Source organism: Squalius cephalus (genome assembly GCF_949319135.1).
Source record: "Squalius cephalus genome assembly, chromosome: 9".
NCBI lineage: Eukaryota > Metazoa > Chordata > Actinopteri > Cypriniformes > Leuciscidae > Squalius > Squalius cephalus.
Window position 1 is genome coordinate 29395706 of NC_137130.1, and position 15739 is coordinate 29411444.

At 33.6% G+C, this 15739-nt stretch overlaps 1 protein-coding gene across 8 annotated transcripts; it reads right to left on the reverse strand.

Annotated features, from left to right (window-relative positions):
• Positions 1-276: 276 nt before the first annotated feature.
• Positions 277-15044, reverse strand: scel (sciellin). Of its 8 annotated transcripts, XM_079880539.1 has the most exons (38): positions 14904-15044; positions 13311-13358; positions 12805-12910; positions 12565-12627; positions 12374-12463; positions 11291-11326; positions 10977-11021; positions 10831-10890; positions 10642-10722; positions 10311-10364; positions 10171-10200; positions 10017-10088; positions 9854-9925; positions 9628-9681; positions 8246-8275; positions 8073-8135; positions 7905-7958; positions 7669-7698; positions 7496-7558; positions 7331-7384; positions 5629-5658; positions 5454-5516; positions 5289-5342; positions 4570-4599; positions 4397-4459; positions 4232-4285; positions 3996-4025; positions 3822-3884; positions 3657-3710; positions 3243-3272; positions 2259-2330; positions 2097-2168; positions 1813-1869; positions 1671-1727; positions 1510-1578; positions 1321-1429; positions 981-1083; positions 277-886 (listed from the first exon to the last, which is right to left on the reverse strand). In XM_079880539.1, the coding sequence occupies exons 2-38, from the start codon at positions 13348-13350 to the stop codon at positions 870-872; spliced, it is 2124 nt and encodes a 707-aa protein (XP_079736665.1). In that variant the 5' UTR covers positions 13351-13358; positions 14904-15044; the 3' UTR covers positions 277-869. The 8 variants fall into 8 exon arrangements, with proteins under 8 accessions (XP_079736665.1, XP_079736667.1, XP_079736666.1 ...); XM_079880541.1 differs by lacking the exon at positions 9628-9681 and having other exon boundaries at positions 515-886; positions 14904-14974; XM_079880540.1 differs by lacking the exon at positions 7905-7958 and having other exon boundaries at positions 515-886; positions 14904-14974.
• Positions 15045-15739: the final 695 nt, after the last annotated feature.

Here is a 15739-nt window from a genome sequence, read left to right on the forward strand (position 1 = left end):
AAATCCCTAAACTTACAAAAGTCAATTCATTAATGGTGTCATCCCCCAGGACGTGTACTTTTTAATTGACACCATTTTTGGTGGGAACACTACACCACAAGTAATTGATTTAAAGCATTCTGTGGTGTTTTGATGTTTAGTTGGTTTGTCTTCCTCTAAAACATTCCACCATGTTTGACAAAATTATAGATATCTGGATATTAACATTTTAAAAGACTGTTAAAAGATTAACTTCAATGTAAGCAGACTCTCTCAGTATTTCACTGAGCAATGGCTAAGTTTAGCTCTTTATTTATCCTCTTAGGAATCCTGTCATGAGTTATAAGTTGAAGTGTCTGATCTTGATCAGAAGATATTTCTGAATGTCTACGAGTCTCTTTAATATAAATACCTTAGATACTAACAGAAGCATGTTCATAGTGAAAGGTACTGCATGACTATACTCTGGAATGACGCTCAACCAGATCTGAACAATAAAAACAATCAGATGAAAACTCAGGCGAAATTACAGATTCTTATCATCATAGCTTATAATTCTTTAATATAACAATATTGACAAAAAAGTACAATAAAGCAACTCAAAACACAAAGTAAAACATTTATTATCACATACGAGCATATGATTATTCTTATTTTAAAATATTCTTCTTATTTTAGTAATTAGATGAGATGCTTGTCACATCATCAGGGAAGTATAGCAATCAATGCAATTAATAAATGTCCCAAAGTCTATAATCAGACAGAAGTCCACCACCAAAAATGCACTTCAAATACCCGAGTCCAAATCAGAGCTATGGGAAAGTTTTGGTAAAGGCTAGTTCATTTGCCGTCTCTTTCTTAACATCACTTAATGGATGGTAAATGTAGTCTCAGCTGATCCATTTGCCTGTAAAACAACGTTTTATTTATTTAGGAAGTATATTGATAGCATGTTTCAGAATACTGAAAAAAATATATAGTAGAGTGTATAGTCTTCTTACCCCTAGTGACACCAAAGCAACTCTCACAGTAAATTGCACGACGGTAGACCCATAAGCTGTCCCCGGCCTTCAGGTGTCCCAGAGACGCATTACACACCCCACACTAATAATGCAAATAATAATAATACTCTTTTAAAATGATTTTTTCTTGAATAAAAAATCTTTATAAATTCTTGAATTAATATAATTATAAGAAAAGAATTATGAAAACCATTTTAGTTGATAAGTAGCAATATAATTTGTTTTAATACATTTCATTAATAATATTAAAACTTTCATCTTCCATATTCCATTCATATCATTTTCATAAATATGCTTAATATGAGTTAAAAAAACGAACCTTGAAACAACGTGCATGACAGTTTATATTCATGTCATCCAGAATCATCTTTTCATCTGTGTACATGTTTTTTTGGCAGTATGTGCAAATGTCCTTTGAACTCACTGTCCTGCAATAAAGTGAAAAGCATTTCACATGTGCACGACACATGGCATCAAACTCTGGCATAATTCAATTCCGTTTCCATACCTTTCCGGTGATGTGTACACAGTTGTAGAGGTTTTTGATGTGATGGAGTCAGACAGGTAATCAACGGGCCTGATGACAAAATGACATGACTAAGTCTACAAACCCCATCAAATCGAATCAGTAATTCTTGTAATGTTTAACTGACAAGACATATGTCGAACCTGCTCTCGAATGATGATCTGGTGTAAGAAGGACTTGTGACAGTACTCCACTCATTTCTATGCATTTAAAAAGATAGAGAAGTGTAATAAACAACAAATAACGTATCAGGCAAAGATGCTTAAATAAGAAATACCATCCTACCTGTCATTTGTTGAATACACAGTTCTGATGGTTTTGGAGACCGATACATCCTCGTGACTGTAGGAACGATAAAAATCCATGATAGAATAAACACTACTGTACGGAGAGTGAAGCTCTAATGTAAAGTTGTGAGCACTGACAAAGAGTCTAAACACGAATGAGCACCTGCTTTTGTGTTTTTATCCTGGCAGTCATAAGACTGGTTAATCTACTTAAAAGCCAAGGCAAATGTCAAACTCGCCAAAAATGGGTTCACACCTTATAAATATGCAAATGCAACATACCTGTCATCATGTTTTGTGTAGGTTGACTTGATTGATGTTGGTATGAGGGTGTCAAACAGTTGATCCTCAGTGCTGTAGAAAAGCATTCAGTGATGTTCTTTGTCTTACAGTGAGTAAAAGCATTTACAGGCGATTACTTGGAATTATCTGTCAGGATCTCACCTCTTTGTGGATCGGAGAGAATATGATGTTGTTTTAGCTGGTGAAACATCCTCCTTGGTGTAGGTTTTGATGCTAGAATTGAAATAAAAACGAGGTTAACAGAGCAGCCTCTTTATTTCAGGTTAGTCAGCAATCTGCACTGAAAAAAATTTGGAGTAGGATTTACTTGAAAAAAGCTTGCTAAGTTTTTTCACTCAGAAAATGCTAGTAAATTTACAAAGTTTGCCAAGTAAAAACCTAAACATATTTATCAGTAGCTTTAATTAGAAAACTTTAAGTTAAATTTACTTGGAATATGGAATTAAGTAAACTTTACTTAGCCTAGTTAAGTGAAAGTAACAAAGAAAATAAGTCATTTTAACTTGGCTAGTAAAAGGTTGATTAATATCGATTTAGCTAAAACTTCCTTTGCATTACATTTCACTCAAACAATAATATTGAATTATACCAGTCATTTATAGTATGTGCTTTACTTAGATTATCTAAGTAATTTATACTACATTATGTCAGATGTTAAGCCCCATGTGAATGCAAAGACCTCAATACTTGGTAGACAATACACAATGACGGTAACATTTGATGGATCATTTTTGTGTTTGAATGTGTCATTTTGAGCAGAAAATTTACTCGAAATGTCACAAAATGGCAAGTTACTAATCCTGACAACAAAAGCAATGATAAAACAGTGTAAATACAGCTGTAAAATAGTGAAAAATGAACCTCATTAATTATTCAAGGTCCAGTGCATGATGGGAACCCCAGTATCAGAAAAGTTGAGTAATTTTTACTTAATTTTATTGAGTTGATATTTACGCTTTCATTTCTACTCGCTTGAATTAAGTACTGATATGGAATTTACTTAGTTTTTTAAATTCTTGCCTGAACTAACTTTTTCATGTAAATTACATTGTTTTTTTTCAGTAGTATTTACTTCACCAAAAAATCATGTTTTACAGTGTGTGAGCAAGGCTGTGGTTACTGTACCTTGAGGTGGTCTTGAGAGGTGAAGTGGGTCTAGATAAAAAGAATGATAGGATATAGTTTAATACGCTCACAAAACAGCAAAAAACAACAACAGCAACTGAATGAAGATATTGTTAAATTATTCAAAATATCCTTAAAATCATATAATGAACAAAGCATTTTTTTTTTTTTTTTTTTTTTCCCACAAGGGATACATAGATATTTGTAGGAAAACTGAGAATTCTGACAAAAGATATATAGGAGGCCTATATATTTTGCTATTCTATCTATGCATGATTATATGGTTATCTGCATTTTTATTATTTGCATTTAGTATTGTTTTGTCTCTGTTGTTAGTGACCCATCAAGATAGACATGTAGGAGATTTGTGGGCCGTGACCCTTCAGTTGAGAGGAACTGATCTATGACACTCACACATCAATGATGTCCTTTGATGACTTCACAGTAACCACCTCAGTCTTGTAGTCACTTTAGAGACACATAACAAGTGCAATGAGCAACATTTCAGTCTCTAAATGAAAGTTCAGTTCCTTGCACTGCATTATTTTTTGTAATAAATATAACAATTCAAGTTCTCACCTCTTTGTGGAGTAGGATGTTGTTTTAGCTGGTGAAACATCCTCCTTGGTGTAGGTTTTAATGCTGTGAATGAAATTGGTAAAGGTTTAAGAGAGAAGACACATTTTTCAGGTTAGTCAGCAATCTGGATCCATGTTTTTTTCTGGTTAGTCAGCAATGCTGTGTTTACTGTACCTTGAGGTGGTCTTGACAGGTGAAGTTGGGCTAGACAAAATAAATTATAGATTTGATTTTAATACATACACAAAACACAACAAACGTGTTTAGGACAACATACCCTTAAAATCAAACCTCCAAATTTATTACTTTTACCATAAACTGTATAGGTCAAACAATATGCAAAAATAGACATGCAAGAGATTTGTGGGCCGTGACCCTTCAGTTGAGAAGAACTGATCTATGACACTCACACATCAATGATGTCCTTTGATGACTTCACAGTAACCACCTCAGTCTTGTAGTCACTTTAGAGACACATAACAAGTGCAATGAGCAACATTTCAGTCTCTAAATGAAAGATCAGTTCCTTACACTGCATTATTTTTTGCAATAAATATAACAATTCAAGTTCTCACCTCTTTGTGGAGTAGGATGTTGTTTTAGCTGGTGAAACATCCTCCTTGGTGTAGGTTTTAATGCTGTGAATGAAATTGTTAAAGGTTTAAGAGAGAAGACACAATTTTCAGGTTAGTCAGCAATCTTGAGCCATGTTTTTTCTGGTTAGTCAGCAATGCTGTGTTTACTGTACCTTGAGGTGGTCTTGACAGGTGAAGTTGGGCTAGACAAAATGAATTATAGATTTGATTTTAATACATACACAAAACACAACAAAAGGGTTTTGGACAAAATCCCCTTAAAATCAAACGTCCAAGTTTATTACTTTTACCACAAATAGTATAGGCCAAACAATATGCAAAAATAGTAACATTACCCTTGTCAAAAAAGTTGTTTTATTGTTTTATTGTATTGAATGTGCACTTCAAACCTTCAAGTATGTTTTTTTTTTTAAAACTGTACTTTCAGATAATATAAAATCAATGAAATAAATAAATAAACACCACTTAGATGTACTTTCATGACTGTCTCTTAACACACTTATGTGCACTTTTAAAAAAATAGCACTTTGTAATAATGTCAAATGAAAAAGCTTTCCTTTAAAGTCTATTTTAAATCATTATGTTTTAATAATCTTGTTTTAGTTTAAAGAACTACACTTTTTTTGATGTGTTGACTAACATACTAAAGCTCATGTGTAACTGATTATAATTTTAACTGTAGTGTGTTATTTGACATTACTTAATTGTAACTTCATCATTACAAATGTATAATTACAAATATATTTAAATGCATGACATACAAGTACATTCGGCAATACACTTAAACTGTATTTGAAAATACATAAGATGTACTCAAGAGATTTGTGGGTCGTGACCCTTCAGCTGAGAAACACTGATCTATGACACTCACACATCAATGATGTCCTTTGATGACTTCACAGTAACCACCTCAGTCTTGTAGTCACTTTAGAGACACATAACATGTGCAATGAGCAACATTTCAGTCTCTAAATGAAAGATCAGTTCCTTACACTGCATTATTTTTTGTAATAAATATAACAATTCAAGTTCTCACCTCTTTGTGGAGTAGGATGTTGTTTTAGCTGGGGAAACATCCTCCTTGGTGTAGGTTTTAATGCTGTGAATGAAATTGTTAAAGGTTTAAGAGAGAAGACACATTTTTCAGGTTAGTCAGCAATCTTGAGCCATGTTTTTTTTCTGGTTAGTCAGCAATGCTGTGTTTACTGTACCTTGAGGTGGTCTTGACAGGTGAAGTTGGGCTAGACAAAATGAATTACAGGTTTCAGTTAAATAAACGCACAAAAACACAACAGCAACTGAAATTTACTTGGTTAAATTTTACATTCTACTACAGTGGTTTAGGACAGAATATCCTTAAAAGTCAAACACAGAAGTTTAATACTTTTACCATAAACTGTATATTCCAAACAATATGCAAAACAAATCTAACATTACCCTTGTGAAAAAGAAGTGTGAATTATTGTAATGAATGTGCACCTGTACTTCAAATCTTAAAAGTATATTTTAAAAAAACTGTACTTTCAGATAATATAAAAATGAATGAAATAAAACACCACTTAGATGTCCTTTCATGTCTGCTTCGTAACACACTTTTAAAAAGTGCACTTTAGTAATGTCAAATAAAAAGATTTACTTTAAAGTATATATAAAATCATTGTGCTTTCATAATATTGTCATGTTTTAAAGAACTACACTTTTTTTGATGTGTTGACTAACATACTAAAGCTCATGTAAGTACTTATAATTTGAACTGTAGTGTATTATTTGATATTACATTTAAAGTTAATATTGGAAACTTACTAAATTGTAACTTCATCATTACAAATGTGTAATTACAAATATATTTAAATACATGACATACAAGTACATTCGGCAATACACTTTAACTGTATTTGCAGTTACATAAGATGTACTCAAGTCCTGCGTGGGTAAAGAAATACTCTAAAGTTCAGTTAATTGCATTTAATATAAATAAAGTACAATGCATTTTCATTAAATTGCTACACGCAATTAAGCGTCTGAATACAGTTCACACAAGTTTACACTTCTAAAGCATATTATTTCCATAAACATTGCTCTTTTTTCATAAGGGATACATAGATTTGTTCGAAAATTGAGAATGTTGACAAAAGATATCGGAAGCTTTTCTCCTCCCTTTTAAAATTTGATTAAACCTATTTATTTTGCTATTCTACCTATGAGTGGTTATATGGTTAGCTGCATTTTATTATTTTCATTTAGTATGGTTTTGTCTCTGTTGTCAGTGACCCATCAGGATAGACATGTAGGAGATTTGTGAGTCGTGACCCTTAATAATAATAATAATAATAATAATAATAATAATTTGTTACATTTATATAGCGCTTTTTCTGAGACCTCAAAGCGCTTTACATAGAAGGGGGGAATCTCCTCAACCACCACCAATGTGCAGCATCCACTTGGATGATGCGACGGCAGCCATATTGTGCCAGAACGCCCACCACACACCAGCTTACTGGTGGAGAGGAGACAGTGATGAAGCCAATCAGTATATGAGGATGATTAGGAGGCCAGGATGGACAGAGGCCAAGGGGCAAATTTGGCCAGGATGCCGGGGTTACACCCCTACTCTTTTTTGAAGGACATCCTGGGATTTTTAATGACCACAGAGAGTCAGGACCTCGGTTTAACGTCTCATCCGAAGGACGGTGCTCTTTTGGCAGTATAGTGTCCCCGTCACTATACTGGGGCATTAGGACCCACACAGACCACAGGGTGAGCACCCCCTGCTGGCCTCACTAACACCTCTTACAGCAGCAACCTGGTTTTCTCAGGAGGTCTCCCATCCAGGTACTAACCAGGCTCAGCCCTGCTTAGCTTCAGTGGGCAACCAGACCCTTCAGTTGAGAAGAACTGATCTATGACACTCACACATCAATGATGTCCTTTGATGACTTCACAGTAACCACCTCAGTCTTGTAGTCACTTTAGAGACACATAACATGTGCAATGAGCAACATTTCAATCTCTAAATGAAAGATCAGTTCCTTACACTGCATTATTTTTTGCAATAAATATAACAATTCAAGTTCTCACCTCTTTGTGGAGTAGGATGTTGTTTTAGCTGGTGAAACATCCTCCTTGGTGTAGGTTTTAATGCTGTGAATGAAATTGTTAAAGGTTTAAGAGAGAAGACACAATTTTCAGGTTAGTCAGCCATCTGGATCCATGTTTTTTCTGGTTAGTCAGCAATGCTGTGTTTACTGTACCTTGAGGTGGTCTTGACAGGTGAAGTTGGGCTAGACAAAATGAATTATAGATTTGATTTTAATACATACATAAAACACAACAAACATGTTTAGGACAACATACCCTTAAAATCAAACCTCCAAGTTTATTACTTTTATTATAAACTGTATAGGTCAAACAATATGCAAAAATAGGCATGCAAGAGATTTGTGGGCCGTGACCCTTCAGTTGAGAAGAACTGATCTATGACACTCACACATCAATGATGTCTTTTGATGACTTCACAGTAACCACCTCAGTCTTGTAGTCACTTTAGAGACACATAACATGTGCAATGAGCAACATTTCAGTCTCTAAATGAAAGATCAGTTCCTTACACTGCATTATTATTTTTTGCAATAAATATAACAATTCAAGTTCTCACCTCTTTGTGGAGTAGGATGTTGTTTTAGCTGGTGAAACATCCTCCTTGGTGTAGGTTTTAATGCTGTGAATGAAATTGGTAAAGGTTTAAGAGAGAAGACACAATTTTCAGGTTAGTCAGCAATCTGGATCCATGTTTTTTCTGGTTAGTCAGCAATGCTGTGTTTACTGTACCTTGAGGTGGTCTTGACAGGTGAAGTTGGTCTAGACAAAATGAAGTATAGTTTCAGTGTTAATATACACATACAATTAAACACACACACACACAAAAGATAATAATGTAATTATGAGATCATATCAGATTTTACACACATGTAGTGACACGACACATACCCAAGACGTCACTTTCAACCATGCTTCAATATCTGACGCTCAAAGCACCCTTTAGCGTCCATATGAGACGCATAACCCTACCACAGACCTAAACCTACCCAACCGAAGCGTCTCATATTGACGCTAAGGGTGCTTTGTGCGTCGGATATTGACGCTTTCGAAAGCGTCAGTTACATGACGCCTAAACCTACCCATAACCGAAGCGTCACATATGGACGCTAAAGGGTGCTTTGAGCGTCAGATATTGAAGCATGGTTGAAAGTGACAAAAAGTGACGTCTTGGGTATGAGAATGTGTTGCGACACAGTATACCGAAATAGATTACTGTTTAACAGTACACAAAAATATTCTTAAAATCAAACACTGAAATTCATTATTATTAATATGAACTGTATAGGCCAATAAAGTTATTAACATTCCATAAGCTAAAACATTTTACCATTTTGGTTTCTAAATGTAGTTTTTGCAATTTTATTTATGCTTGCCCTTGTGAACAAGAAGATTACTGATTACATAAATGATACTTAAAAGAATTTACTTGAGAGCGAACTGAACGTAATATTTTCAGATACTTAAATGCATGTTAACTGAAAAATATAATAAATAAAAATGTATTCTAATTTAGAAACCCATACATTTTAAACCCGTAAATTTTGACCCATTTACATAGGACTTCAGTACATCTTTATATGTAATTTCATAACAGTCTTTGAAATATGGTTAACGTGCACTGCCGAATGTACTGAAAAGTATTTGGTAAACTAAAATATACTTTAATGTCATTTCTATTGAAATTTGAAAGCCGTGTCTTTAAATTTGTAATTGCATGTTTGAAACAAATGAAGTTGAAGTTTTAAAGAATGACAAAAGATTATTAAATCATGATTTAAAATGTACTTTAAAGTAAAACTTTTAATTTGACACTATTACAAAGTGCACTTTTTAAAGGTTTAATAATGTTAGGACACTCTTCGAATAAGTGTCTTTTTATTTCATTAATATTATATTATCTTCAAGTACAGTTTTTTTTTTTAAATATACTTTTAAGATTCTAAGTACTTACTATACTTTAAAGTATTTAAAGTGCACATTGAATACAATTAAGCACACTTATTTTTCACAAGGCTGAAAGTTGAAGGTTGCATTTAGCACGTTTTCCCCCACTGTCCATCATTTGTGAGTCGTGACCCTTCAGTTGAGAAGAACTGATCTATGACACTCACACATCAATGATGTTCTTTGATGACTTCACAGTAACCACCTCAGTCTTGTAGTCACTTTAGAGACACACAACAAGTGCATTATTTTCTGCAGTAAACACTAGATCTTTTCAGTATCAGTTGTTGGACTATATAATCTTGTGGCGTGATGAGGTTGATATATTCTGATTAAAATGAAATGAATAGGATGTTAAGTTGTTTAGTTCATAAATATGCAAATGCCACATACCTGCTATCAGGTTTTGTGTATGCTGACTTGACTGGCGTTGGTATGAGGGTGTCAAACAGTTGATCCTCAGTGCTGTAGAAAAGCATTCAGTGATGTTCTTTGTCTTACAGTGAGTGAAAAGCATTTACAGGCGATTACTTTGAATTATCTTTCAGGATCTCACCTCTTTGTGGATCGGAGAGAATATGATGTTGTTTTAGCTGGTGAAACATCCTCCTTGGTGTAGGTTTTGATGCTAGAATTGAAATGAATAACAGGTTAATAGAGCAGCCTCATTATTAGTCAGCAATCTGTAAGCAAGGCTGTGGTTACTGTACCTAGTGGTGGTCTTGAGAGGTGAAGTGGGTCTAGATAAAGCATATTATAGATTTAATGTTAATACAAACCATAAAGTAAATAAGCTAAGATTAATTTAATTATATGATTGTGTTTCTCCTAAATAATCTATGTCACTCACCCATCAACAGTGTCCTTTGATGACTTCACAGTAATGACCTCAGTCTTGTAGTCACTTTAGGAACATATAACATGTGCAGTGAGACATACAGAGACCATGAAAAGTATTGCACACTTAAGGCACAATGGGATATGAATTTCATTAAATTACATAACATAGACCAAATCATCTTAATTTTGAACAGTATATCTATTATTTTATAATTTACAACCAAAATAAATGTTTTTGGGGGGGGGGGGGGGGGTGCGGAAAGCGTGAATTTGAAAATCAAAGTTGCTTTAATATTTTGTTATATGTAACAAAAAAATCTAACATCAAATGCATGATTTACCCAGAAGTCTTGGTCTTTAGAGCTGCCAGGTCTTTATCAGTGATAGTTTCAGACTTGGTAAATGATTTCACTACATCCTGCCTGAGGACAAGAAGACAACACAGTTTAGAATAGTTAAAGCTGACCTTGTCATTCATAACATGCAAGTAAAGAGTGTGAAATAGTTCTGATATCCTCTCAGTATCTTACTTGGTAGTGGTCACCGTTGTCTCGGTAATCTTTGAACCATTGATTGTTGTTGTAGAAGTGCTGAAAGAGCAATCATCAGTTTTGTAAGAAGCTAGTCTTCATTCATTCAACCATTCATTTAACCAGGCGTGTCTCAGATGCTTTACCTTGTCCTGGGCAGTGTTCTCACGGTTGATTTAGTTCCTATGGTTCTGTAGGGTTGGGTTGAAAAGATGATCGAGCTCTTAAAATGTTTTAAATTCCCAGCATTTTTGGCTCACAGACAGGTTTTAAATCCAGCAAACATGGTTAACTAATCATATTGTAAATGTAAGTGCATGTTCTTCAACAGATTAAGCATTATTGTACTGTAGTACGTATTATTGTGTTGTATTTTACACTTCATTGTTTTTCTAAATTAAGTACAGAGACAGATTTAAACATTAACAGTTACAAGTTGTGATTTATGTGTATATTTTACCTGGTTTCATTCAGCTTGTCCTGGCTGCCACCAAATCTGCACAATGAAAACAATCACGTAAGACTCTTTGATCTAATTTTATCCCATAAACTTTTTACAAAGCACCATATCATAGAAGCCCATTTCTTCCACATATGAAAAAAAAATGTTTTGTTAAATCATAATTATGACAATGAAAATTATGACATTATCTACATTATGAGATATTAATTACTAAAAGAAATCATGAGAACCTAAGTCATTAAAATAGAAATTATGAGAGCCTAAAGGCATGATCGCACCAAGAGCGATAACTATATTAGAGTCCACACCACCGGACAATATTGCAGGACGGATTCTGATTGGCTGTCAGTGTTTTTATCGTTCATCAAAAACTTCCGTAAAGTGATTCCAACGATAATGTTTCTCTGTGCCGTTATCAATAGTTGTGGTCATGACTCTGCAATTCTTTTACATTTAGAAAGATTATTAGAACATCTTCATCGTTAACTTATTATTCTAGTTATCGTCCTTGGTGTGAATGGGCCTTAAGTCATAATAATGAGTTAAAAAGATATAGATATTTTGTCATTATCATGACTTTTTGTTATAACTATGGCTTTTTTATCTCATAATTTTGACTTTTTGTCATAACTGACTTTTTGTATCATAATGTCAACTTTTTATGTCATGATTTCAACTTAAAGGTATAGCGGAGGATTTTTTACTTCCGGGTGGAGGTGATATACTATTGGTCCTCCTAATTGTCAATCATTCTGGTGAATCAATCAAACTTTTCAAAAAGTGGAGAGGGCGGGTCTTACCTAAAATTCGGAAAGATCCTCCGCTATACCTTTAAGTCATATTAATTGTTTCATAATTTCTACTTAGTATCACATAATTTTGACTTTTTAGCTCATAATTATAACTTTTATATCAAAATTATGATTTACCAAAGCATGCTTGTTTTTTTCTTATGTGTCGCTGATGAGCTTCCATAAGAGTGAGTATTGTTATGTACTGTGTAATTCAAATGCACATTTGTAAACAATGTGTTTAATGTACTGTATGAAAGTGATAAGTGCATCTTCAGCAGTGCATTACCTTTTAGAGAGAGCTTGGACAGAGGAACCTCCTGATGAAGTGGGGACGGTGGTGGTTTTGCTCTCGGTTTTGCTAGTTTTATCTTGAGGGCTTTGTGGAAAAAAAGAAGGATCTCATATTCATATAAAAAAATTGATGTCAACACGTGGGATATACACACAAAAGCATTAAGACGAGATTAACTAGGCTACCTGACAAGGTTTTCGTTGGACTTGTAACGGCTCAGAACAGTTTTGCCAAAGTTCGGGTCGTTTCTGTTGGGAAATGGGAAACACAAATTCATCTTGTCAGCTGTTTAGTCTGTCAGACACACATAAATACCATTGACAAAAAGCATCTGAAAGATTTACATCCATATTACAGAGGAGAGATGTTAAACAAGTTGTATCTATCTAGTTTGCTGTCCATTGATGAATGTGTTGAAAACTCACTCGACTTGCTTGTCCTCGTTCACATTAGCCCTGATCCAGCTATTGTCCTTCAGCAGGGATGCTTTCTTTTTGCTGTCCTCTACTGCTTTAGTACTTGAAGTCGTACCTGTTTTCAACAAAAAGTATTAGGCAAATAACTTGATTATGGATGTACATAATGATATATTAAGAACAATGGGTTACACTTTACTTCGATGGTCACCTTTTGACATTCTACTAACAGTAAGTAACTTTGCAACTACATGTCAACTAACTCTCATTTGAGTATTAGTAGTGTTGCATACTGTTGGTTTTAGGGTTCGGGTTAGTAGAATAAGCTGACATGCAAAGTTACATATAGTCAGTTGAATATCTGTTGGGGAGCATCACAATAAAGTGTTATTAGATATTAAGCAGACAATCTACTAATACTCCAATGACTGCTAGTTGACAAGTAGTTGCAAAGTTACTTATAATGTCTAAAGTGGATTGTCGAATAAAGATGTCATTTTAATGCATCTTCTCACCTGCTTGGACTTTACTGTATGGTTTTCCAGTGAAAGACATGGTTTACGCTGTAAGATGGAATTGAAACACATTATTTCGTTTGCAGTGGATACAGTGTAGTCACTTCTGCATATATCATACATACTAATAGGCTACTATCCACAAGATGGTGCGACCAGAAAAGACATATTGAGTATGTCAATGCAGCATCATGTTCATAAAAGGCATAATTTCACAATTTACGGTTAGTACATTCCATTCCTAGTGTTGATGTGGCATTGTCCTTTCACTTCATACCTCCCCTGGATACACCCAAAACTAGTCTGTCCTGATCCCTGACACACCCTTCAAACACCTGCCACTGAATCCATGGCAACATTCTCATGTTTTGAAAAGAAACGTCAGATGTATTGCAATTAACAACATCAGCTGAGAGGTTTCGATGGATTTTATGTAACAAAGGTAATAATTGTAAAAAGTGGTAGTGATAATTGAAAAATATTTTTATATTTGCTCCATATTTGGGTAGCTGACATTAAATACTTACTCATGGACATGCTACACATTTAAAAGTATTTTAAACAGCTCTTTACCAATCTTTATATATATGTATATATATATATATATATATATATATATATATATATATATATATTATTCTCTAAAAGTTAGTCATATATGCATGCATAATATTTTTCAAAACAATAATGTTCTGTATATATATACACACAAACAGACCTGTCAACCAAAGTTGACCAAAACAAAACAACCAAAACAATAAACACATCAAACAAAAATACAGTAAAAACAGTAATATTGTGAAATATTATTACAAATTAAAAGAACTGTTTTCTATTTGAATATATCTTTAAATGTATTTGTTTCCTGTGATGCAAAGCTGAATTTTCAGCATAATTACTCCAGTCTTCATACTGAATAACTGAATAAATCATTCTGCATTTGCTGCTCAGCAAACCTTTCTTTATATTATTATTATCAATGCTGAAAACAATTTTTGCTGCTTAACATTTTAACCATTCAAACATTCATGGTAAGATTAAAACATATAGAAATTAATACTTTGGAAATGATGCTGAAAATTCAGCTTTACCATCACAGAAATAAATGACATTTTAAGATATATTTAAATAGAAAACAGCTCTTTTAATTTATAATAATATTTGGCAATATTCCTGTTTTTACTGTATTTTTGTTTAAATAAAATATTTGACCGTACTAAACTTCTGTATAGATTTGACTTCTAATTTGAGCAGAAAACCACTGTCCCTGTTTATGACAAAAACCTCTATTCTAATTTTATTTTGAAAAAGCAATAATCTGAGACAATGTCATGGTCTTCAAATCCACCTTGACATTGAACACCGTTTTAGTAAAGTGCACTGCGAAATACTCAACACATTTAATTTCAGCATTGTGTATCCATATGACAAGAGAACCCAATTGAATTAAGATGTTTTAGTAAGATCACACTGTTAACATAAAACCCCTTTGATTTTAGAAACAAAAAGGATAAAAATATTAACCATGAAAATGATTGACGTATATAACTAGAGTAGAATCAAGAGAAACACCTATAGTGTGTACAATCATACCTTGGTATTTCAGGTGCTCAGGATGTGATAGAGTTCTGATGAGAATAATATACCGTTTACTGCTCTTTCCCTCTTACATATTTGACATGGGTAGGGAAGGACCAGTGAAAGGTGTGGCTTCATACGAGAGCAACTGAACCTGAACTGTCAGCACAGCAACGTTTACAGTAGGGGTGTGTTTTATGAGGTCAGCTGGGTATGATGAAAAGGCACTAGGTAATGAATGTCATTGGGACATAGCCAATTGTCTGTCTTAGGAAACTATGCGAAAGCCGCCATTACAACCTTCAATGTCAAGATAAGACTGTTTGGGGTGTTGTTCTTCAGGTTTAAAAGTTCAAAAGTCTGCCATTGTAAATGTTTATTTATTTTATTTAGTTACATATTTTGCCAGCAATTATTGTAGTTCAGAACTGTAACTTTATAAAACTATTCAGAGCCTTAACTGTTAGCAGGTGTGCAAAATCATTATTATTTATTATTACTTCTTAAAAGGCTGTGTCAAAACCTTTTAGCAACTGTGAAAGTCAGAGTCATGTCGTAAAGGTTTTCTGGTGTTTGGCCAAACTTAAAAATAAAGGTTCTTTATTCACTGCAAAAAATGCCTTTCTTACTTAGTATTTTTGTCTTGTTTCCAGTCCAAATATAAAAAAAATCTTAAGCGTTTACTAGAGAAGTTAAATGACATAAGAAATTATATCATAAATTAAGTGAGTTTTTGCTTAAAACAAGCACAATTATCAGCCAACGGGGTAAGAAAAATAACCTTGCTAAATGTGTTTTTTCTTATTTATTTTCTATCTATCTATCTATCTATCTATCTATCTATCTATCTA